At 38.1% G+C, this 26,352-nt stretch overlaps 1 protein-coding gene across 1 annotated transcript in view; it reads right to left on the bottom strand.

The window, feature by feature from the left end:
• Positions 1-26,352, bottom strand: part of RSPO2 (R-spondin 2) — a 184,294-nt gene that overhangs the window by 24,058 nt on the left and 133,884 nt on the right. Inside the window, exons 7-8 of the mRNA XM_045896049.3 lie at positions 26,202-26,345; positions 24,061-24,249 (exon numbers count right to left, since the gene is read on the bottom strand). Coding sequence (XP_045752005.1) covers positions 24,061-24,249; positions 26,202-26,345 — 333 coding nt within the window. The remainder of the gene's footprint in view (positions 1-24,060; positions 24,250-26,201; positions 26,346-26,352) is intronic.

Below are 26,352 nucleotides of genomic sequence, written 5' to 3'. Positions count from 1 at the left end.
TTGGTATCCAGTCACAGAAATATTGTACTAAAAATAGAAAAGTAAAATACAGTAAAATTTGCAGAAGTCCAATTACACAAAACGAGGGACTAACAATTAACATGAAATAAGCAGTTGGCTGAAAATTTAAAGTGACCACACTCACAGAATAAATGCAACGTGTGCTTTAAAAAAAAAAAAAAAAAAAAGAGGACTGTATCACTAAACAGTTAACCTAGAAATTTTAATAACACTTCATAGAGTTGCATATTTATTTCAAGGTAATACCAAAGTGAGATAAAAGATTCTAATCTTGGGGTGCCTGGGTGGCTCAGTCTGACTCTTGATTTCAGGTCAGGTCATGATCTCATGGTCCTGAGATAGAGCTCCACGTTGGGCTCTGTGCTCAGCGGGCAGTCTGCTTGATATTCTCTCTCTCCCTCTGTCCCTCCCTCCTCCCCTCTCTCTCTCTCTGGTGATAAATAAACCTTAAAAAAAAAATTCTAGTCCTACATACTAAAGAGATACTCTTCTAGAGTTGGTCTTAAAAAAAAAAGAAAGAAAGAAAGAAAAGAAAAGAAAAAAGACCAGGCAAGAGACCACTACATTAGTCAAGGTGGGCAAAGAGCGAGCAGCACCAGGTAAAGAGAAGGATCAGGCAACCAGCTGTGAAGATAGAATCCCGTGGAACCGGTAACCAAATGGCCAGGGAAATAAGCAGAGAGGAGTCTGGGATGATTTGCAGGTTATGGCTAAAATGAGCAGGACGTGATGCCAGCCTCTGAAATAGGGCAGAGTAGGTAGAAGAGCCTGTTTGAAAACTAGGAGTCATTTCAGGTGTTTCTAATTTGCAGTACATGTGGGAAAACCAGGTGGAAATAGGAAGGTCAGGGGCTGCGGTCAGAAAGGCAGCTGAGAGTGGATAGAGGAGGAAAGCATAATAAAGAAAAAGTCATAACAGATAAATAAGGTCCTCCTGGAAAAAGGCGAGGACTCAGGAGTACTGGTGTCGCCTTGAAAGAAAGGGGTGTGTTTTTCTCATGAGATACAGTGTCTGAAGATAAACAGGCAGGAAGAAAGGTGAGGCAGTCACCTCAGCTGTAAGCCATAAGGAGACATCCTCTTCTGAGAACAGTCAAGGTTGGGGTTACCAACTGCGCCAAATGAGAGAGGTAACGGGGTCCTGAAGCGGGGCTGAGGAATTAGCTACGATTGTGAGGACACCTGTCCACACGGTCTGTGATTTCCTCAACCTGAGACTGAATCAGGTTGGAGATGAGGAGGCTGAGTTGCAGCCTCTCTTCCTAAGCCCGCATATGTCATTCAGTCATAGAGACACTAATAGCCATGATGCCACCTCCTCGTGAACACCACCTAATGGCATCTTCACTTAGGCGTGTATACACCTCTGAGTCGACGCAGAGTTTATATGAACCATGTCACTATCAATATGAAAAATCAGACGGCATAGTTTTTCCAGTATTACAAGCTACTCCATACACATAAAATACAGGCTCACATAAAATAATCAACTTTTGAAAAGCATTGGCCAAAGAAATTGCATATATACTTATATGAAATATACATATTTAAATTATTCATTCTCTTTCATTTACTTCCATGCTCATAAAAATCCTGGTCTCAAATTTATCACCCATGTAAAAGATATATTTGTGTAAAAATTTTGTTTTAAGTACTACCACACTAACAACTCTAAAAAAAAAAATGTTGAATCCTATGAACAGCTTTCTGGAGGAACACATATGCCAAGTTTTACCTCAAAGGAATATTTTAAATTCATTTTCATGAAACAATTTTTCAAAAAAAAAAGTTAACATGCCCTTAATTCTATTTGTCTTAGCTGGCGCCACTCAAGACTCAGAAAGCTTACAACAGAAGCTAAAATTATCATTGTACAATGCAACAGGTTATAAATTCAGCATTTTTGTGCAACTTTGTACTCATTTCACTCCATCTAAAAATTAAAGACCTTATACTTGGATCTGATAATGTAGTCATAAGTATCCAACTGTGATAATTTCAAGACTCTTTGCCATTGTGGAATTCTTGGACCATCATCTTAAAAAATTACCACATAATTTTTTTATATTCCTTTTTCCTAAGCTTTTGAAGGAATTCACATACTCTTTGCTTATCATAAGCAAAGGTTATAAAGACACTTCAGAAAAGAGGAAATGACATAGAAGAAATGGAAGAGGGAACCCCTCATTAATAAACAAGTAAATATAATTGAAAACAGATGAAACACTTTTAAAAAACATAATAAGATTATGCTTTAAAATATAAAACATAGTCCCGGCAAGTTACGGTAAGGCCGATACACTTTGCTGGTGGTACAGGATACATACAAGTCCTTTGGAAAGCCATTTGGCAATATAACTTTTGGCCAAAAAAGTCATAGTCTTTTATACAGTAATTCTACTACTCAATCTATTCTAAGAAAATAATCCAAAATACAGATTCTATTCATAATGATAATTACAAAAATATTTTCTTGTAACTTCAGGATTTTTTTCATTATAATACTAAGACAAGGTTAATTACACAAAATTTTAAAGTACAAAGAAAGCACATTTTTATACATCCACATTCATTTAGATACCAACTACCTACTTTTATGCAAGGAACTATTAAACACTGAAGATTGAACAATCAGTGTGACAGTCCTTCCTGTCATAAACCTTAATTCCACCAAGAAACAACCACTATTAATAACTTGGTGACTTCCAGTTTATTTTTCTGTTTAATATGTTTACATTGTTTTGTTGGCTGATACTTATGACTAAGAATGCTATTGATTTTTCCAACGTGAACCTTTTTTGCTCAGGAGCCTTACTGAGAAAAAGAAAAAACTCTTCCCAAATGCAGGAAAATCTTAACTGTTCAACTTTATAATTTAGGCATGGTAAAAAAAAAAAAGCCATAGGCTTATAACATGCAAGGCATCTTCTCATTTCTATAAAATGGTTATACATAATATACATATTCCTATATAATATATACATATATATGTGTATTATATATAAAAGATTACATGTATGTAATTTTATATTTTATAAAATACTCAGATTTGACTATGCCTAAAAATGTTCAGATATACAAAAATTATATACTATGGTAAATCTTTAAGCTAATAATTTTAAAGCTTATTTCAGAAAAAATATACATTAACAATACAAAAGATACCCATCATGAGATAAGGCTCAAAATGGATGTACTCTAAATATTCACCTTTTAAGTTTTAAAATCTCATGGCTTCCTATTGGGTCCTGAATTTGTGAGAAGTCCTTATCCCTGCCCAACCTCTCCCTGCCCCCGCCCTCAGGAGGATTATCAAGATTTGTGGAAACCATGACCAGTCCCTCCAGAAGTGGCAATGAGAGACAAATGCCCAAGCAAGTTGGGGCAGTAGCCCAAGCAAGTGGCAAGAATCAGAAGACAAAGTCCTGGGACTGAGGTACCAGGTCCACAGAATAGCACTCTACTGAATGACAGAATGGTTGCCCTTTGCACCTCATGAATAAAGAACCTAGGTTTACATGTTTAACAGAAAGAGCTGGGAATCTAGGACAATTCTACTACCTTCTGGAACCTGAAGAGCTCTAGTGTCCTTAGCAAGACTTACAGGGTCAGCTGAAGTTGTTGGTACCTTCACACTAACATAAGTAACCTTGAGCACACAGGAAATGTTAGCTATGCGCCAGACACTCGGCATTCTCCTTTAAGCTCCACAAGCCTGAAAGGCAGATTCTGTCATCTTCCTCACTTTACAGAAGAGAACTGTATCAGAGATGTGTCTAAGGGCCAACAGTTAATGAGTTGCAGCCCTGGAAAGATGATCTCAGGACTGTCCAACTGGGAAGCACTGGCTCTCTTTACTCCCTTGCTATTCTGCCTGCCATCATTTGAGGGCTGAGAAAAGTAGAAACAGATGGAGCAGGTGGCCAGCAATGGAGTCCCAGGCTGTGGTGGCATCAAGGTTGGAAAAGGTTGACATCAGCTGGAGATGCCAAGTCATCAAGGAACAAAAGGCAATCCACATGCGAGACACCAGAGTATTTACCCCTAGATACCTAAACTTGGCAATTCTACACTATAACCTTTCGGTAACGTTATTCTCACCAAGCCTTTTAGCAACTGGGTATTTCACCCGTATTACAGGGAGCACTCCTCCTCCGTAGAGTCAGCAGACCAGTTAAGAAAATCTACAGAGAGAATATGATTGAGGTATATGAAGACGGATATTTCTTGTCTCTGCTTAAATCCTGAACCTGTCCACAATAGGATACTTGAAGTGAAATTGCAGTATAGTGCTTTATCAAACACATTCTTATTACATTACAATTTAGTGTCATTTATAGTTTAAATTTCAAGTTAGAAGAGAGAAAACATTTAATAGGCTTGGGAGTTTTATTGTCACAGATAAAAAAAATTTTGGTTCTGCTACATTGAACATTGGTTCTGCATGTTTATGAATTCAAATATTTTGCTTTGGTTTATAGTAAAGTCTTCATGGATTCAGAGCTTGAAAATATTAAGAAATTAGCTTAAACCATTAATGTCCCAATAATTTCTTTCTTGTGACAGTTTACAACTATCCACCATTTTCCCAGGCAAATGCTTCCTTAAAATACATTATCTTAAACTTTTCATTTCTAAATTCCTGCAGAATTACTTAACATATTGAAATGAAAGGTTTTCTTTTCAAAATACACAGTCTCTCTGCCCACAACACTATCAGCACAGGTCATTTATTAAAGCTACAATATCCCACCCACTTAGTGAAAATAAATACAATAAAACAGGCCATAACTCCCCAGCCCATCAACCCAATGGATTAAAAATTGGGTAGCTCACCTGATTGTGGCTATAGAAATGTGAAAAGTATTTGGAAGCCAAACATGAAGCACAGGGTCAGGAAAAAGGAGTCCTTCCCCAGAGGCATATAACCTCTGAAGAGACAGGTGACAGATGTGCCTACAGACCAAAATAAAATAAAGATCTGGCCAGCCAAGCTGAGAAGGAATTTAAACACCACAAAAGCTCATGTTAGCACATGTTGGTGCCAAATGTATCCTGCAATCCTTGAGTAAAGAATTTTGATGAACTGAGGCAGTAAGTCGTGGAATTGAAATGAGAAACTTCCCAGCATCTCCCTCTGTCTGCTTACACCTCCAACACTGCTCACATTTTGCCATTGCATAGGCTGACTCTGGACTGTGGCCACAGATCTGAGATTATGCCGGTATTGTGTTCTTAATGACCCGGGGGGGGGGGGGGGAGGTGGGGAGGTGGGGAGGTGGCGGAGAATATGAAAACAAACCCTTGAATCAGCACAAAATACATATTTGAACATCACTCCAAGAGTGAGTGCAGATCTCAGGAAAGCCCAATGTGTCTACAGAAGATGAGGAAAGGGGTCACAGAAAAAGGAAACATGTTTGCAAGCAAAAATAAGATTGTAACTCTGGCTTATTATTAACTCCAGCCAAGCCTAAACAAACATTTTTTCCCTCCAGTTATGATTGAGTCATATGGCCACCGGCAGGAATTGTTATCACTTCATTTTCTGCAGAATGTTTCAGAAACCTGAAACCTCCCACACTTTCCCCATGTGAATACTCTGGATTTTTAAACAACCGTGAAGTGTTTGCTTCCAAAATTGAATACATTTGATGGCCTGGTAGTACAACTGATCCATCACAAACTGTGGTGAGGCGGTGGGGCCGAAAAAGTTACTAGACCAAATGGCACAATGATTAAGAAATTCATGGGGCGCCTGGGCGGCTCAGTCGGTTAAGCGACTGCCTTCGGCTCAGGTCATGATCCTGGAGTCCCAGAATCGAGTCCCACATCGGGCTCCCTGCTCGGCAGGGTGCCTGCTTCTCCCTCTGACCCTCCCCCTCTCATGTGCTCTCTCTCTCTCATTCTGTCTCAAATAAATAAAATCTTAAAAAAAAAATTCATTATGGGGGGAGTTATACAGAACAGCAATTTTAATTAAATTAGCATTCACGGTGCGGCTGTCTCTGTGCCTCTGCCTCTGTTTTGCTGTTGGAGATGGAGAATGGAGAATGTCTTCAAAAGCATTGCCTGAAATGCTAAAAGTAGCATTTCGAAAACTTATTGTCATCTTTGTGTTACTGATCCCCATGAAGGACCTGCCCAGCCATACGCGAACATGCAGCAAAAGATGCCAGTTAACTGCCAAGTATTTTGCCCACATTCTATTAACATAGCAAGAAAAAGAACTATCTAGAATCTCAATGTCCAGTGTGTGCTACAAGCTTGGTAGTAAAATCAATCCTTGATTTTTCTGTGGCTGTTTAACAAAATGCTGATTTTGTGTGCTTTCCACTATATAGTTTTTGTCCTAAAAACAAAACAAAACACACAATTGCTTAATATCACCTTTGAACCAGAGACAACTTTAAGTAGAGCTCTCCTACCAACAGATCCAAACTGGCATCCTATAAGTCAACAGAGAGCATAGCTTCTTCAATGTTTTAGTTTGTAGCCACCTGAGAACCTTCTGATTTCACTATTGTAACATCATCTTCCACGTCGTCTACAAACAATTTGAAAGAAGTCATGCCTTTTTGCCACTGAACTGACTAGAGAGGGCTTTGTCCCAAGTGGACTTCCTCCCAGGCTAGTCTACTCCTTCCTGCGTTTGGGGCTAGTCCTTAAATTTTCACAGAGATGGTCATTTCTGCTTAGCAGATAAGGTGCTGGATTTTGCCTAAAAGGAACTTGAAATGTAACACACCAGGTTTCATAGCTCCATCCAAGTTAAGTACATGTGTTTTGTAACTGATGCTAGCCAGAAATAGAAATGCAAATGATTTCTACAAAGTTCTAATCCTGTTATCAATCCCTTGAGACACACCCCCTTACCCTTTCATCTCTCCCCTGGCTATGGTTCTACATTTTATTGCATGTTTTAAAAAAGAAAAACACTAGTAAAGATACCCTAAATTCTGGTTTAGGAGTCTCAGGAGAGGACACTGAGGTGTGGATTTGAGCGGTTTTCTAATTAAAAAGTCAGATCGTCTGTTTCTCTTAGAAAAGCTTTAACTGTGTCTGCACATTGGAGACTTTGGCTCATAGCATCTTGGCCCAAGGCCATTCAGGATTGGCCTCAACAAAGCCCTTCCTGAAGTAGGATCTAGTGAGCAATGGAGAATCAGGATACCAAATAAAAAGGAGACTATACACGTTAAGTAGGTGCAATTTTTATTAAAAAAAAAAAAAAATACAGGCTTCCAGGTACCAAATGAATAAGTCAAAGGAGTAAAAGGCATGGCATAAGGGACACAGTCAATGCTCTTGTAACAGCATCGTACGGTGACAGTTGGTGATGAGCACAGCGTAATGTACAGAGTTGTTCAATCACTGTGTTGTATACCTCAAACTACCATAACACTGTGTGTCAACTACAAAGTAAAAAAAAAAAAAAAAAAAAAAATTACAGGACTTGGAAAGCTGAACAAGCACGATTTTGAAAAAGAATTCATTATATAGAAAAAGCAATTTGAAAATTTTTGACAAAGAGATGAAATGAGACAGAATCAAATACACTGAACTGTTTCAGCAATTGACGACACAAATTACAACTCCTGAGAAAGTTTTGTTTTAAGCCTTAATATACATCCCTGATGAATGTCTTCAGCAACTGACATCAGTGCTTTTTTATGGTGTCTGTGTTCCCTGCCTCTGGCATTTGGTTCTTGCCTTCATTTCAGTGGCTTTTAAACTTTTTCAAATGTTGAATCACTTCATCCTTATGGCTCATGGTTTGTAAAATACCTACTATAATGAAAAGCCATGCAGAAAATGCAAATTTTATCAGTCCCCCTCAAGACTGGATCAGGGAATCCTTATACCAAGAAGACAACAATTATGTCCAGACCCTGGAATAACTCTTTGCAATTCATCTGGGGCTGTGACGTTGGTCACGGTCAGAATCCAAAAAGGAAGCTGAGAACAAAGTTGGTGGAAGCCACTCTCCTACATTCTTTATCTAGAAATTATCTTCTGTGGTAGACTTACTCTCAATCAATCTGCATAAAAGTCTAGGAACTTGGGTGTACAAAAAGTCTTGCCAGATCTTTGGTCTAGATAATGATGATGACATAATATAACCGCTCCAACAGCCTAATAGTGAACACACACACACACACACACATCAGTGTAACAAGTAGATTCGAAGTCATTTATGTAAAGGTGGTTCCTACACACTATAAATAACAAACACAGACCATTTTTGTGTTTTGGGCTTCATCTGTAAAATCCATTAAGATAGCCCCTGCCAGATATTTTGTGGATTACTGAAAATATAAAATACAAATTTACATCATCATAGATACCACTCCAACAAATGTTCATGTTCAGTGTATATGGGTGTCAGAACACAAACCTAACCAGTGAGGAGTCGGCATTTTGTTGACCCCCATTCTGTTCACACATAGAAACCTGTTTGGTTTCACAGTTTGCAGAACTCAGTAATGCTGTAATTCTAAAGTAGTCCTTAACTGAACACTCTATAAACAATGTAGTAAAGAAGTAAATGCTTTATAGTTAGTGATTAATTAATCTGGTATATTATGCCCACTGAAAACTGACCAAGGAAAAAACACAAAAAGGAAAAGACATTTGAATTCAGTTATATAAAGGCACAAAACACAGGGTTTTAAAGAAATTTAACATATATAACTTTCTCCCAGGGCCACAGAGCTGCCTTCAATGACCTGACACCAATTATCTGACTTCAATTAAACTATCATCATCTGTAAGAGTTTTAAAGTAGGGGGTGCCTGGGTGGCTCAGTTGGTTAAGCAACTGCCTTCGGCTCAGGTCATGATCCCAGAGTTCTGGGATCGAGTCCCACATCGGGCTCCCGGCTCAGCAGGGAGCCTGCTTCTCCCTCTGACCCTATCCCCTCTCATGCTGTCTCTCTCTCTCTCTCTCTCTCTCTCTCTCAAATAAATAAATAAATAAAATCTTAAAAAAAAAAATCATTAAAAAAAAAAAAAAAGAGTTTTAAAGTAGGGATGTTTTGTGCCAGGCTTTAGACGTCAGAATTCTATAGTAACTTAAGGGAACAACTCAAAGCAAAAAGCTTAGAGAATAATCTCTAAGTGTCCCCAGAACAACCCAGGCTCCCCCAGAACCATCCAGAGTAGCTGGGCTGTTCATGGTTACTGAATAAAAGTGGGATGTCTCTTCCAATTCCAGAGCCAGTTTTAGAAGCACTGGTGACAGAAGGTTGCTGGCCTCCTAGTAGGAGGGGTAAATGTACTGGCTGAGCAGTTAAATGTCTTATTTCAGCCTATGTGAACATCCCGAAAACCCTATTGCAGTACCACGACCTAATGCCCAAACTTCTTAAAATTCTGGCATCATAATGATCTCCTAAGAGATACAACGTTATTACTTAATTATATAAAATGTCAGCAAGTTTAATTTCCTCTACATCATAAGTATCAGAAATTAAGATCTAAATTTGAGAGCCTTTGGATTCTAAAATTCTTCGACTCCTGCACAGTATTAGATTTGTAGCCTGAAATAACACTAGGAAGTGCTATTTAAAAACTCAATTTTTTCCTTTGTTGATAAATAAAATAATATTTTGTACCTAAAGTACCAAAATCTTTTTTGCCCTCCCCTTCCCCCACTCCAAAAAAAAAAATCCAGATAATAGGACACAAAAGCTTTTTCCTGGTGACCAGGAACTGTCTATTTTCTTTTTCTAATTCATGGATTAGGGTAGTTTTGGCTAATAGTTAATTCTGACTTTGTTGTTAAAAAGAACAGATGCTGAAACATAAAAAGTTTGAATGCATGGACAAGCTAGTTTTGAAACAAAGGTATAAAATGAACTTAAATTGTGGTTGCTTTTTGGATTTGAGCTATCTTTGTTTCTCACTGGGCTTCTATCTCCAGTAGCGGACAAATGCACTAATTTTCTCAATATGGAAAACGCCAGCATTAAAGCCAAATAAAGTCGGGTTTAACATAATTACACTAGATTTCATCAAAGCAACTTGGCACTCATCAAAATTCAATCCCAGTTAGCTGATGAGATTTCATCAGCCTGCTTAAGAAGCAGGGAAATAAACAAAAGTGGAGAGACAATGAAAACAATGTGACAACTGTCAAACAAAATGCCGAGCGCAACATTGAACATTTCCCCAAATGCAGTGCTGAAACCACTAATTCTCATCCCCCTTCCCCCAATACACACACACACACTCACTCATGTGCAAATGTATATAAAGGGAACAAATGACCACATATTTTGAATTTTCAATTCTCTTTAATTATGCATTCATTGCATAATACTGACTGTGGAATCATTTGTTACTAAGTACTAAAAGTTGCATAAAAGATGGGCAATTGGAGGGCTGTATTTTTTTTTTTTTAAGTTTTAAGATATGGGTGCTTAAGAGGTCACCACCCTTGTTTGAACTCCTTTAAGCAAGTTCTTAATAAATGTAAACTATTATAAAAGGAATGGTTCAAATTAGGCTACTAGCAATGCTAAGGTTTGCAACTAGATATGCTCACATGTCATCCACCTGGTGGTAAGTTTCACGTAGTGGTTCTTGGAATATACAAGTCTTATGTTTCTGATAAAGGAGCGGCAAACTGGTAACAGCAAGGGAGTGCATTGCTTCAAACAGTGCTACAGAAGCTAGCCAAATCACTCTTAATTCAAAGCATATTTGAGGACTGTATCAGGTCAATCTGTGTGCTCAGACTTGACAATTATACCAAAATAGAGGAAGATCTGAAATGCAACAGACACGACATTTGAGGCAGAAATTACGTTAAATTACTCGAGTTAGCAATACCACTCTCAACCTGAAAATACAGGGATACTACAAGAAATCTTTGCATACACGCAAGACAGAGGCATGTGGTTTCCTTCTCCAGGTTTTGACATAAAATGAAAGAAAAGAGAGAGAGAAAGGGATGGAAGTCGACATAATATACATCTTCCAGGGATTAGCATTTAGTTGCATTTTTACCATTTCATTCATCAGAGGGTCATTTAATTTAGAATTTTCAGGAAAGAGGTGGTTTAGAAAACAGACTCTTCTATCCATAGGTATTTTGGAAAAGAGACTTCTTGTCAGCCAAAGTCTGTTATACATTTTCTATTTGTAGTCCAATTATTACTAATTCAAGTTTCTAATTGTGGTTATTATCTCAGACTAGACATTCTAATAACTAAAGTAAGACTATATCAATGACTAAAAGTGACCATAGGACTATATCACCAAAATTGAGCAGAAAAGATGTGAGACCTGCCAGAATTTTCTCCTAGAAGAGAATATCTACTGAACAAAATGTTAAACAGGTAGCTCAAGATGCAATAAAGTTGTGCTTGGAGCATATCATGTGCTTACCCACCTTATACCATTTTAACTTAGAGTTTATAAATCCGAATGAAAAACTATAAATTAATTGGAGAGGTTTTTTGTTTTTATTGGACCATCATTGTGCCTTGCAGAGTCCCCTGCAAACAGTAGATATGTTGTTGAATTCAGTCCATGCTAAGTGTTATACTACCATTCCGAGAGAAAATACTGCAAAAAGGTAAGGCCAGTCACCATAGAGGATGTATATGTGATAACATGAACAATCCTAGTTGTATTACCTCTGAGGAATTCCCAGAGATTATTATGGGCTGAGAGACAATGAGGCCACGTGGAGAAAGAGCTCTTAAGTTTGATGTCTAAGCAAGAACCGAGCTTTGTCTTTACCATTTACCGGGAGCCTGGGTAATTCACTGGGCACCTCTGTGCCTTAGCTTCAAACACGTAAAGGAAGGGATATGAAGGAGTGCATCTTAAAGTTTTGTTTCATGAGATATGCTTGTTTTTCAAAGGAAAACCCATGCTGAACCTCCAAAATGTAACAGAGAAAAAAGTAAAGCTACTCTCATTCAACCAGGGGTGAGAGGTCAGATCCCTAACCTGCTTGGCCTCCTTGCAAGCTGTGAGAAACCACCACACACGGGTGACGCTTGAGCAACATAGGTTTGAACTGCACCCATCCACTTACATGAGGATTTTTAAAAATAAATACAGTACAGCCCTGTAAATGTATTTTCTCATCCTTATGATTTTCTTATTAACATTTTCTTTTCTGGAGCTTACTTTGTTGTAAAAATACAGTATAGAATACATTTAACATACAAAATATGTGTTAATCAACTATGCTATCAGTAAGGCCTTCAGTCACCAGTAGGCTACTGGTAGTTACGTTTTTAGGGGGTCCGAGGTTAAACATGGAGTTTTGACTGTGTGGAGGGTCAGAGCCCTTAACCCCTGCATTGTTAAGGGTCAACCCACACCATTTTTTCCTGCAAGGAACCGAGTGTGACCACTCTTGAATCTAGGTCTAGCGCTTCCTTCCCTTCTATAAGTTTCTGCAAGATTAAATTACTGTTACAAATGGGTTTAAGAAATTGAATTTCCAAAGCAAAAACATCTTTAGGTACAGTGAGGCAACACACGTCACTGAATTTGTTAAACATCTGTACCCATGTTCCTAACTTTGGGCTCATTACTTTATCACTCTGGTGGTTAGTTGTTAAAAACTATGTATCAGATGTGATACCCAGGGTTTCATTTCTTTTTGAATACTCAATTACTCAACTTGCAGTTTATAAATGAATCACCATAAATGGGCAGAGGTTTCCTCTCCCTGTGATAATTTTTTAGTCTGTCTCAAATTCTTCTGGCACTGGTCAATCCATGAGGCTTAATGTGGCAACCCACTCTTCCTGATTCTGAAGTATCTGCTGAGCTCATTCCTTCTCCTTATTTCTACACCTTTTGCCCCAATTTTTCCTGTTTGCTTCCTAATACAGGTGTTGTTTCAACAGATTCCCCATGTTTATATAAAGGGTAGCCTATGCACATCCCATTTTGTCACACTTTTGCTCGTCCTATCTTCCCCCTTCACCCTGAACTCATTTTTACTTATTCAAATCCTCCCATGATTCCAGGTCTATATTCTGAAGTCTCACCTCCTCAGCCAGCATTAACCTGTCCAAGTCATCCTGCAAACTTCATCCTTTTCAACACTGGGGGCTTGCTCTGTACTAAGTCCTGTGCTCATCAGGACACTCAATGGCTGTCCTAGCCATTTTTAGAATTCAATGTTTCATCTTACCAGCTAGATTGGACCGTAAATGAGAAACAAGTTCAGCTTAGAATGTGCTGCCACAGCTGTTATTAGCTGGAATATAAATTAACCTATACCCTCTCTGCCCACAAAAGTCTATTGCAATCTTCTACATAAATAAAAAGGCTTCAAGCGGAGACCACAGAAATAAAGATGAACGGACAATGGAGAAACAGAGCTGGGTAGATGCTTAAAAAAAAAAAAAAAAAAAAAGCAAATAACAATCCACATTTTCTGAGCCTTGACTATTTTAAATGTTATTTAATCCTCATTACAATCGTATGAGGCAGGCATCTGCTATTATCCCCATAATACAGATGCTAACTTAAGTTTGCATACTTTCAGGTAGTTGAAGAAAGATCTGGGTACTAAACTGTCTGAATGTAAAGAGTCACAAACATAGGGCTGAGAGCCTGGGTAACTGGGAGCCTAGAGATGCCTTTAGGAAGGATAGCCATCCCAGGAGAAATTAGATTTTGGAAAGACAGCAAGGAATGTTTTAGCTACACTTGGTTTGACATGCCAGCAAGACATCTAGGGAAAGATGACTATCAATAGCCAAATTGGTGGGATTGGGGCACAAAGGGAAGATGATTTCACAGCTGAAGCCATGAGATGGGTAGAAATCAAAGGAAAGTAAAGAGGCAAGAGTAATCCAGCTATGGGAAGAATGGAAAATATAGAATTAACAGAACTACAGCAAAATGTAGATTAAGAAGACCTATTTCCATATGTGCTGATTTACTCCTTACAATGATCCTGCAACATATTATCCCCATTTCATAGAAGACTAAGCTTTGGGAAATAAATTTAACCAAAGTCATTCAACTAGTAAGTGATGAAAACCAGGATTTATCAAATTTAAAACTCTTTCCTCTATTTTTCCATGCTGTCTCCCCCCCAATATACAATCCTCCGCCATCACTACAGGTATAAAATAGAAGCTAGATGAATTTTTGTCAAAGACATCCAAGTATGTGTTGGGGGGTTGGAGGGAAGACCGGAAAAAGCCAAGAGCAGGAATCATCAAAGGATTAGAATTAGGGAGAATACATGATACACTGTTTTCTATGCTGTAAACACCACAAATTGATAACCATACAGTTTCCCCTGAACCCAGAATTTAACTCAGAATCCTTCTCAACCCAACACCACGCAGTGGCTAGTAAACAACATGCTAGATAAAACCACCTTAGATTATACAAATGAAATTGGGCCTCGTGGGAACATTTTCATCGTTGATTTGAATAATTTTTAATGGATATACTTTAAATTTTCAGAGTACTTCGAGCTGGCTTGTAAGGGAAATCCATTAGGAGGTTAACATCATAAGCTAGAAAATAGGGAATACTACATCCAAGGGTCTTGGTAAATGGCAAATGAAAGTAGCAGTTAGAAAGTAAATATAGTTCAGTTAGGGTGAATGCAAAATGTGCTTAGATTTTACAAAAATAGACTGCACGAATACAAACTGGGGAATAGCTTGGCTTAGAAAGTTGGCAGAAAAAGATAGAAGCGTCACAGTGGACTGCAAGTCAAGACCAAATCCTGCACTCTTTAGAAAAGCAAGCAGAACAGAAAAATGCATAAACATTAGAACCCGTAAGTATTCTCTGGTAATTCTCCCACAGTCAGATTCTGCTGAATGCCCTGCCCCAGGTTTGGGATGGGAAGTCTACTTCCTTCCACCTCACCAACACAACCTCAGCCACTTCCATTTCAACCAGCATTCTGCTAAAATACCTCCAAGTTCAAGTGCCCTATGGCTCTCCATTGTGGACTAGGTAAAATGAAAAATCCTGTCCTCTCCGTAGAAGCACTTCACAATCAGTATGCAACTGATATTTTTGCTGTGAGCTGTTGTAACTGCCCCTGACAAACTCAGCCACAGCCAGGTTCTTCTGCTCACCCTCTCTGGGACACAGAAGGCACCCTTTGGCATCTGTATCTTTCCCCACAATGTTCTCTCAGTCTAAAATGATCTCCTCCCTTGGGGTGCCTGGGTGGCTCAGTCAAGCGTCTGCCTTGGGTTCAGGTCACGATCTCAGGGTCTTGGGATCAAGCCCCACATCAGGCTCTCTGCTCAGCACGGAGTCTGCTTCTCCCTCTCCCTCCATGCTCTTGCTCTTTCAAATAAATAAAAAAAAATCTTTAAAAAAAAAAAAATGATCTCCTCCCTTTTTTTTTTTTTAGCATGTTTTCCATCCCCCCCCCCAAATATAATGTAAATGTTCTTCAGAAAGCATTTCCTGGACACAACAGCTAAAAATGCTATTTTCTATAATATCAGAGCCTATAACAATGCCTATATTTACAAATCCAACCTTGTTTTTTGTTATTTTGTAATGTGCATTTTCTTCTTCCTTGAGACTATAAACTCTTTTGTTTGTATCACTCTCACTCTGCCCATTTCTTTAGAACATAGGAGTTAATAGATGTTTAAATAATTGATTTGATGAACCTACAGAAATGGCAATGGAAAAATCATGGGTTGGTTAGAAACTCAGCCCCAGACTTACTACCTGATTTATATTGGGGAAGTAGGCTCAAAAGAGAAATCAAAAGATACCTGACAACATATTTTAATAAAGTCAATTACACTTAGTAAGCATTTACTCAAAATCTATGTGGTTCTCTCATATCAAATAGTTTTCACAGATTAAAATAATTGAAGGCCAACCTTAGAGAACAAAAAACAAAAAAGGCTATTAAAAATATTAGTGCAAGGTTTGAGATAAGTCACTGGAAATAAATAACTCATCTAAATACGCAATTCCTGATTTTTTTTTTTTTTTAACTTTTGAGAGAGAGCGCAAGCGAGCGAGCAAGCATGCATGCACAAGCAGAGGGAGGGGCAGAGGGAGAGGGAGACAGAATCTCGAGCAGTCTCCCACTGAGTGAGAAGCCTGAACTGGGGCTTGATCTCAGGAACCCAAGATCACGACCCCCGCCAAAACCAAGTCGGGACACCTAACCAACTGAGACACCCAGGTGCCCCTGCAACTCCTGATCTTACTTAAGGACATCTTACTATATAGAAAAGATACCACAGTTATTGACAAGTTCAAAGGGTAACTGACCCTCAATACAAATACACATTTTCTGGATTCTCTAGATACCATGAAGTTCTAAATGTATTCAATATTTACTAAAAGAACCTACTGGACAATTGTACTCAAATATAACTGATAAGTCAACAAATCCTGATTCCATATTTCATATTGCCCAGGCCAGTAGAGAGTCAACTTTTGCAATTATGTCTTCAGCTTACGTTGAGGAGTAAACACTCCCAAGATGCCTTTTGTCTTCTGAAAACATATGCTGGGGATACGGATATTGGTAAAGACACTGTCCACCATACCGTTCATTACTCTGGATGTGATTCCTCATTTGAGAAAACTGTTTAGTGTTTGTCTCTCTGTGGAACTGAAATGTTTCCTGTAAGAATCATTAATTCTATGATGCAGGTCCTACCCTGCCTACACACATACACGTACTTTCATGTGTTGGAAGTTGGAATGGGTACTCATGTTTGTGTATATGTATGTGCATGTATATATATACATATATATGTATATATATACATTCACACACACATATGCATATATGTGTATATTAATATGTTTATGTATGTATGTTATGTGCATATACATATATATAACAGATTTTCCCCCTAGGAGCAATTATTAATTATGTTGTATTTTATAATTAATCATTTATTTGAAATTAAGATAGAAAGAGCCATATCTAACTTTTCCTCTTTGCCTTAGGTAGGAAACCCAAGGTCAAATTTTTGGCTCAATTGTTTCAACCAACATATATTCATATGGTCTATTTTCTTTATTAGTCCTGAGCTCCTATTATAAGTTTTTCCTAGTTCTGATGTCTAAATTTTGTTTATGAAATATCTTTTACATTGTTATTAAATCCTTTGACTAATGGAGGACATAAGGGCATAACATCAATTAAATGTCTCTTGACTATACAAGTTCAAATATCTTATTCCTAGTTTCCAAAGTCCTCAAATAGAAGAAAATAATACTGACACACAGAAATAGTAGGTCCAAGTATTACATAAACAGGTCAATTGTAAAGCAAAACCTACTGCCTTTACATTTTTAGTTTAAATTAATGGTAATAACTTTTGCCACCTGAGCCTTTTTGCCCCACTCTATTGCACAGAGTAATTTTATCATCTTAACCACTTCTGTATGATGACAACATGAGTCATGCTGAGTTTTAGTAAAACTCTGTCATTATTTCCATTGAAATGTTTTCTTTCTGCCTCCTGATCCTGGACGATATCTGCAACTACAGCTCTAGGTCAGTCTAGTAGCTGGCTAAGTATTTACAGGAAATCTCCATGAGTAAACCGCCTGCGCCCTCTTTATCAACATCATTTAAAGATTCTAGCGAGGTGTCTGATGAGGAAAGTAAGTTGTTCTAAGAAACCATTAGGGGATTTATACTTCAGAGTTCTTATCTCAAAAGGGAAAAAAAAAAAAAAACTCCCCTGGAAAGGGGTGGGGGGTGGATCTTAACCACTGACACCATGTGTGTCCTATTAAAGTTGTTTTTATTTTAGGGTGTTGTAAAAAATGCTTTATATATTTTACATTAAGATCAGAGTAGCTCACTGCTGTGTCAAATTCATAAGAGAAAGGCCCCTTTGGAATTTTCCTGCCCTTGCCTTGTTACACATAGAACATCAGTGGCATGTGTAGTTGAGAAATCCTTTTTACAAGTACCCATAAAGAGAGACTAGGACATGTTGCGCCGGACTGTAATTAAACGAGCCTAGTAGGGCTCCCAGATGGGAAGCTGTCGAGAGTCGCACAAAGGTGTGGCTTCTTTCACTTGCTCGCTCCCCGGCCCCTCGGGCAAGCAAGGCTGGCACCAAGACAGGCTCAAAATGAAACTGGCAGGGAAACAGGCCTTCTAGCCCTTCCCTCAGACTGCAAATCAGTGCTTTGCACATCCTCAGATTTTTAGGTCTATGTCCAAGGCCGTACTTTGTTTCGCCCTCACAAATTTTCCTCTTCTCCAGTGCATACTGCATTAGAGCCCGCTTCTCTGTCCCTCTCCTGCCTTACACCCTTACACCCTCTGAAATGTGAGAATGAGTAAATCTGAAAGAAATCACTGCTAAAAAGCAGCAAACACAAAAACACCGCCGCCAGTACCGACAGGTCCCAGTGGTGATGCTGCGGGTTCTATATGCTGCCTATCCACTTTCCAGGAAACAAATTTTAAAAACTAAAAAGGGATAGGCAAGGGGGCAAAGAGGGCGGGAGCCCACTTCCCAAGACATTGCCTAAAGGCTCATTGTTCAGACCACTGAGGCAGGAATTTTGGACACTGTAGCTACTAAGAGAAACATTTAATGAGACAGGTGGATCTTTGTTAAATGTCCATTTTATATAATGAGTATATATTGGCATTTAAAATGTGGCTGCTTATGGGTGACCGTCCCTGTTTATAATCTCCATAAACATTACTACTAGCTGCCATGTGTCCAGAGTACCTGGGAAATATAGTACAACCTGCTTAAAGTGACTAACACAAATCATCAGCTATTTAGCAGAGCAGAGAGGCAGTAAGAACCCCCTCTTTAGATGCTCTCTTCTTCACAGAATAACCCCAGTACCCATGTTCCTGCCAACTCTGAAATTTTTAGAAGAGGTTTTTCTCTTATCCGTTCTCTTCCAAACTACTCTTAAGGCTGGCATGTATAAAACAGACCACATAAATTGCAACTCAAATGTAAACAAAATATAGAGAAATAAAGAACATATGTCTAAAGCATATTTTCTTGACCCTATCCTCCTGCAAATGTGCTTATTTCCTGCTCTCAGTTCAATCCATCACGATCCACAACCATCTTTAGTATTATCTAATACCTAGTCCACATGTTGCTGTCAGTTTATATACAGAAAACAAAGATTAGAGGGGTCTTTTTACTATTGCCTCTTAAAAAGTAGATGTTTGCAGAGATTAAGTTTCTAAGTTGCTAAATAATATCTTCTTTTGTTATCAAGTTAAAAGCCACTTTAAAAAAAAAAAGTAGATGAGGGTCAAGTAATGTCTCGTAAGAGGAAGGAGTTATTTTCAAATTGAAATCTGAGAAAATCTGACGAGGGCCTAAAGAACTGCATGCTAATGTTACTAATAACTGTGGCCCGGTGAGTGGAGGCAACCACAAGCAAAAGAGACAGAGAGCGATCAGAGTGTATGTCAAAGCATCACCTAAATTACGCTATCAGTCTGATTGCTTGACTGGGTCAGAAAGAGAAAAGCCACGCTGGGCACAGAGCCCAAAATGTGGGCGGTGGGACTCAGATCCCCAGAGCTGCTGTGCAGGCCAGGGAATGAGGGGGCAGAGGTGAGTGAGTGTGACTCAATCCAAGGTAGCCTCAGGGGCTAGCCCAGAGGGTGACTCCAAAACACTAATGATGGAAAGAATAATCTGGAAGTCACACTCCCCACCCCCCAACAAAATGAGGACCAATGACACTAAAATTAAAGAAGAGGGTCTTTGTAAGAGCGGCTGAATCAAAGCAAAGCCAGTGGTTCAATACTTTGGTGTTTATGAAATGACCCTCAGGCTATATTTTACTATTTCAAGTTGGAAGATATTGGGAGGGGGTGGTAATGTCAGGGCACTAGGTTTTTTGTTTTTGTTTTGTTTTTTTTAAGTATTTGTAGAGCAAAATTAAGATGATGTGTCTGGGTTGGGGGAGAAACAGTTTAAAGTTGGCTTCTTTAATAGACAACCCTAGCTTTATCTTGGATTTTTATTATAAGGAACAAGGAACAAGTTGGGTTTCCTAGGCAGCAAGTTCTGGTTCTGGTTCTGCTCTTGGCCCTAACACTAGAAACTTGCTATGTATCGCCTTGGACCAGTCAGAGCCTCCCCAGACTGCAGTTCCTTCCTCTTCCCTAATGTAAATTGGGAGAATCAAGGACATTCACAAACAACCATTGCGTCAATAGCTTAAAAAAAAATCTTTCCTTAGCTCCTCAGAAGGTCTCCTTCATTCAGCTCTCTGATCAAATGTTACTCCCTCAATTTCTCTGAATACCCTACATAAAATAATACACTCCCATCTCAATCTTTTACTAGATTATCCTGCTTTATGTTTCTTGCCAGTCTCCATCTCCACATGAAATTATGAATTCCCCCACTTACTTCTTTATTGTCATGATTCCCACTAGAAAAAGTTCTGTAGAGACTCTGAGTAGTATCATGCCTAGACCAGTGATTAGTACATAGCAGTGCTCAATAATATCTGATAAATTAAGATTAGTTGTCATGGGACCTTAAAAAACAAGGAATGCCATACACATAGGACAGAATATGTTGGCCAATCCTGAAGATTACAGTTACCCAAATGACAATTCCCTCTGCACATGAACATCCTCTGACTCCATGCCTCAGCACCATGATTTTGTTCTTCCATTTGTCATTTAAATATAATGGCATGTTTATATTTTTCTATTATTAGATTATCTAATGTACAACATGGTCCAGACTAGAAACCCCTCCCATTTGAACCTCCAGGTTATATACGAACAGAATAAATTAATCCTTCCAGGATGAATTCCACTAATTAGTGTGCTCAAGTGGGAATGAGGGGAGTACAAGACAGGTATGGGCAAGGAGTACCATCTTCATGTGTAAGTAGTCCTTTCTTTTGTGCCCTGGTTTCCTACACTCCTTGTTCTTTTTCACTGTTTGCCTCCTTTTATCACAGTCTTTCATGATCCCCTCTCTTTTCTTTCTCTAGCCTCTTACCATCTTTGTGGCTAAACCACAGGTCACAGGCTGATTTAAGGAGTCTTGCTTAGTCTGTGAGGGTTGACTACCTGTGAGGTGGCAGGATGAGGGTGAAAAGCTGCCACATGCGAAAGGCTTGGCAAATGCACAGTACAGCTACTGGAAAAGCATTCAGTCCTTTTGTCATGAACAACGCTTTTGGGCTGATGTGACAACCACAAAACTTGCCAGTATCTTTTGGCAATTTGTCTTAGAATCATTGGATTTTAGAATTGGACTGGATCTTAGAAATTCACCGCCCCCCCCATACCCTCAATTTACAAAATGAGGAAATAGAGGCCAAGAGAGGTTAAGTGACTTGCCAAGGGTCACAGAATTAATGAGTTGACAGGGTGCAGAGACCCAGATCTCATGATCGCCAGACCAGAATGAGTGTCAGAAAAGCCCAAAAAACTCTGCAAGTAGATCATCAGAAATAAAAGAAAAAGATAACTAATCAAGAAGAAAAGTTAGGGAATGAACACTGAGTAACTTCAAGTGTAAATCAATCCACGACTTAAGATATTGCCAGATATTCTTTTTTGAAAAAGCAAATAAGCAGGCAATAATTAAGAAAAAAATAAGCTAAAATATTATACTGTTGTTTTTTTATCTTATAGCCATTTATTGTCTTGTTTTTAATAGATTTCAGTGTAATATCTTATACACTTAGTGACTATTCCATTTCTCTGACCTCTAACTCATTCCTTCCAGTAATCAAAAGCAGCTGATTTTAATGTGCTAGTGCTTTAGTGTGAAGGAGGTTAAGGCTGCATTTGTGTGCAATCAGGTTAAGATTGGCTCCAACAGGAGAGAAATCCATACATAAGTTGAAAAGATCCGAAAAATGCCTGTATTCCCAACCTGATTACGACTACATTTTTGCATGGTTTGTCAAAGCAGATCATTGAAATCAAGTCAAGATGTAAAATGGGTTAAAGTGGTTTTCTTCTCCATTCTTCCATTAATCACCATGACCTATGGAAGAAAGGAACTTTTCCCTCTCTCACCTGAGGCAAGGTGGGATACTCCACTGGAAGTTATGCCAATTTTATCAATTGGTGCTCAAGTTCCAAAATTAATTTTCTACTTTTCCTTTCCTGTAAACAGAAGTTTTTATTGGAGAGTAACTTTCCATTTCTGTCAACAATTCTATTTGTTTTCTTTTTACAAAACATAAACCAATCAACAAATTCTAATTCACCTTTTAACCTACTAACTTTAAAGGTTATATAAATATTTAATTTATTCAACTGAAAATGTAGATACAGGGATTAGAGTGATAGCTGCTCTCTCCTAGTAAATAATATTTGGTACAACCTAAATATGAGCTAAATCCGAGTTCATTACTGGTTCACTTGTCAAAAAGATATTAGCAGATGACACACAAACATTTGTTTTGACATAATTTCAACGCTGACCGTATCAGGTTATGTCTTCTATGAAGACAGTATACTGTTGCTGGAAGCAAAAAATATATAAAAATGCAATAAACATTAGAGGTTAACAATGTTGCTGTTATCTACAAAATTCTCCAGCAAGACCGGAGCTAGGTCAAAATAATTTTGGAGGGGAGGGGAACGTGCTGGTTCTTGTTACACATAAGCATGTTTGTTATAGGAGCATTTTCAGGTTAATTTTTGCTATTAACGTAAACCACAATTGGGGGACCACATTGCTGGAAGAGGAATGGTGGGGGGTAGCTACATAAACAATATACAACAAAGAAAGTCTTTATTTCCAATACCTGAATACATCAGGTTTGTTTTTAGGCACAAGGTTGCAGGTTAAATGCTCTCAGCTATCCAAGAAGTGGCTTATTAGTTTTGTAAGAAAATATTTTCTTTTATTTTGACTGAAAAATACTCAGTTTAACTGAACAAAACCATCCTTGTTAGTGAAAAGCAGACCCAAAAAAACTTTGTTTCAAAGACCCGGCAAAGAAAAGCAAAACTAATTCAAGAGGGAAAGCTGCCTTCCTCATAGTAGCTTCTGAATCTGGATCTAATAGTTCTCAAAAGCCAACCGGAGTCTTCAAGTCTTAAAAGCTTTGTCTTCCTCCATGGATCACAGACATCCCTATGTGGAAGCCCGATAGGAATATAAATCCATTTAAGCAGATATATATTCTCTTTCTGGGCTACAGCCACAGAGCTGGAAAGCTATGCACCAACAGTGAGAATGAAGGCAAACAAACGTTTTGATTATTTTCAAGGGCAATTTTCCAAACACCACTTTCTTTTTTGCTTTTCTATTTTGTGCACTAGAAAAATCCCCACTTCATCTCTGGCAACATAGCATCTGTTAGTGTTAAAATGAGAGCAAGCAATGATGCTTTCAGAACCACAGCGACAACGCTAAAAACTGCATTTCCCCACCCTGACTTGGCTTCCTCCAGTACCTGAGCTATGTTCACTTCTCCTAATTTGTAAATGGGCCGAATCCTGTTATTACAGAATAATTACTGCAAATCAGCACAATTACTACAAAGACATGAATAAACACACACATACCAGTAGCTGTTTTCTACAAATTATTATCAAAACAAAGGGAACCAGCTAATTGTGGTAACATTAAGACAACATTTATTCCTCCCAGTGTTTGGGCAAGTTTATTTTAAGTTGTCATCTTCAACTAGTAACGATGCAGATGATTTTACAGATTTCATAAACCTTTCTAATCTAAACTCTTCTCAACTGAAAGTTGGCCACTTCCCTCAGAGAAACATCTGCAAAGGCCTGATTTCCTAAGAACCCGCTTTTATGGTACATCAGCAACACACACACTCTCTCTCTCTCTCCTAGAAATCTCATTTTAGAAAGTTCATTTGTCATGCACTCTTCCAAATCATTCTCGAGGCATCTTGAAAATGAAATACTTTATATTCTTCACAATTTAAGCATTTGTCTCTAAAGTGAGTACAGTGTGAAATTTTACCCTGTCACTGATGATATTACTAGGTTTCCTTTGTGGATGGATGCTCTGGGGGGAGGAGAATTCAGAAAGCACACAGCCCATGCAGGACAGGAATTCTCCAAACTCACCTCCTGGACAGTGCCTCATGGCCATCTTACATCTCCTGGATTCGGCGATGGTTGGACATGGTATTGTATCCTTTGCTGGCTTTTTAACAATTTGCCGTGTTCTGGTTTCCAGACCCCATTTAAATCCGCATGTGCGATTATTTCTGCTACAAGTTCCCCATTCGCTCCAATGACCAACTTCACATCCTTCTAATAAAGAAAAAAATAATACATACACAGATAACACCTTGGTCTCCATTTGCCCTGCTGCCATCACATTTATATAGCTGTGTTTCCCCACTCCCCCCTTCAGATAAATTAGGTTGTACAGCCCACAAAGACCTGTATTCCCCTTTCGGATGCTTCAACTTGGAACCACAGAGTTACTTTCATCTACAATAAGCAACTACCACATAAGTAATTTAAAAACTATTACTTTGTATTGGTCTTAGTTCATTTTTTGAAGGACTGCTATTGGTCCATTCTAAAGACACAGAAATATATACTCTTTAAAAGATTCAACAGCTAAAACCTACAGAAAAAGATCCTCTTTTCAAACAATGACAGAAGACATAATTTTACGTGTTAATTCTGAATGCCCCCATAGTAATTCACAAGTATGTTAGTTTTATTTTGGAAGTCAGTACTTAGTGAAAAGGAAAGGGAGCTTATTTTGCATTTTCTGGTTATCTCAATTCTTCCAATAGGTATCTAAAAACCACTGTATGTATTTCTCCTTCCCTAAATTGGTGCTCTATCTCACTATAATCAGATACAGTCAGATATTTGAAAATGTTTATATGTAAAGGCTTTTAGCATCTCCTTTTGTAAATTCATATGGTAGAAATGTCAGCTATCCTCCAAACCCCTGAGGTAGATAATAAAAGGATAAAAATATGCAAAGTTAAACCTCCTCACCAAATTCACTATTAAAATGCCCTAGCAGATAAGGACCCGGGCCTGGAATCCACACACAGTATTTTAGCATTTCTGATCTCAGCAGGCAACGTGGTTACTCTGAGATTTTTCAAAGCTGTTTAAGATTTTTATTCAGGGAAGTGTGTAGGACTCTATTTGTAATTTTTTATATTTAAGGATTTTTTAAGAGTTTCCACTTAACATTTGTAATGGGGGTGGATCTTGCCTCTCAAAAGCGAATTCAACATTCTGAATATTCTGTTCTAGTGACTTTTTAAATAGAGTGTCACCTGTATGAATGTATGAACCCACACATAAACAGGAACATAAGTACACATTTCTTCAAAAACCGGTCATTTAAAGGTGTTCTCTGCAAACCCTCAAATATATAATTACAGACTCAACAATATTTCTGCAGAAAAGAAGTTCTCACTTTTTTTAAGTCTCCATTTTAAGGTGGTGGAAAGTCTCGTTTATAATACATAATTCTGTTATAGATCATATCAGATGTATAATATGTTAAATAAAATTTGGGGGTGGGGGTGGGGACAATGCCATTACACCTGGAGATTAGATTCATTCGATTAGGTATTCATCAAAATGTAGGTACTATAGATCTTTACCTTTTCATCAGTTGTATAAAAATATCAAAGTGTTTTTCAAACACTCCAAAAGTATAAAATTTATAAAATGTGTATTCCTAATTATTCATGAGCAGTGTACATATGTATATTAAGTTATGCATTCTAGATAAATTCAGTAAAACATTTTAATATACTTTTGCGACATGCAATCATCAACAAAATCCATTTTACACAAAAAATTTCTTTCTAATTTTTTTAAATGGCTAAACAAGAAGCCCCATAATTAAGCTACATAACAAAAGTGATAGAACAGTTAACCACATGGCACTGCTTGGAAATTTTGTTCTTCTACACAAAATGCTTCTAACAGTTATTAATAATTTAAGGTAAGAAAGGTTATGTGTTACAGATGATAAAGCCATACCAGCACTTAAATAGTTGAACTAGCCAACACACAACTAGCAAATTTGTAGCAAGATTTAGTAGACTACAGATGTCCTGATGCCCCCAAAATTCAGCAAGTCAGCAAAGAACTTAATTTTCAGTTCTAATTAACAAGAGAACCAATTTGTTTTTAAGTTGAATACATCCAACATGCATTATTTTTCAAGAAACAGGTGTTAAAATAAAAGTTTGAAAGTTACATGAAAAACTACTCACCCACACATTCCATGGTTTCATCTAATGGTGCAAAACCATCTGGACATTCATCAAAGCAGCGGCCTCTATGCAAATAAAAGCCTACTTTGCACTTGGTACAAAAGTCTTTGCTAAAGCAAGAATCACAGTTTTCTATTCTGCATCCTAAAAA

This window comes from Mirounga angustirostris, unplaced genomic scaffold, assembly GCF_029215605.1.
Source record: "Mirounga angustirostris isolate CCGP_5_RB_7025 unplaced genomic scaffold, mMirAng1.0.hap1 SCAF_4, whole genome shotgun sequence".
Taxonomy (NCBI): domain Eukaryota; kingdom Metazoa; phylum Chordata; class Mammalia; order Carnivora; family Phocidae; genus Mirounga; species Mirounga angustirostris.
Note: the sequence above shows the minus strand (reverse complement) of the source record. Positions and strands in the feature narration are given on the sequence as shown.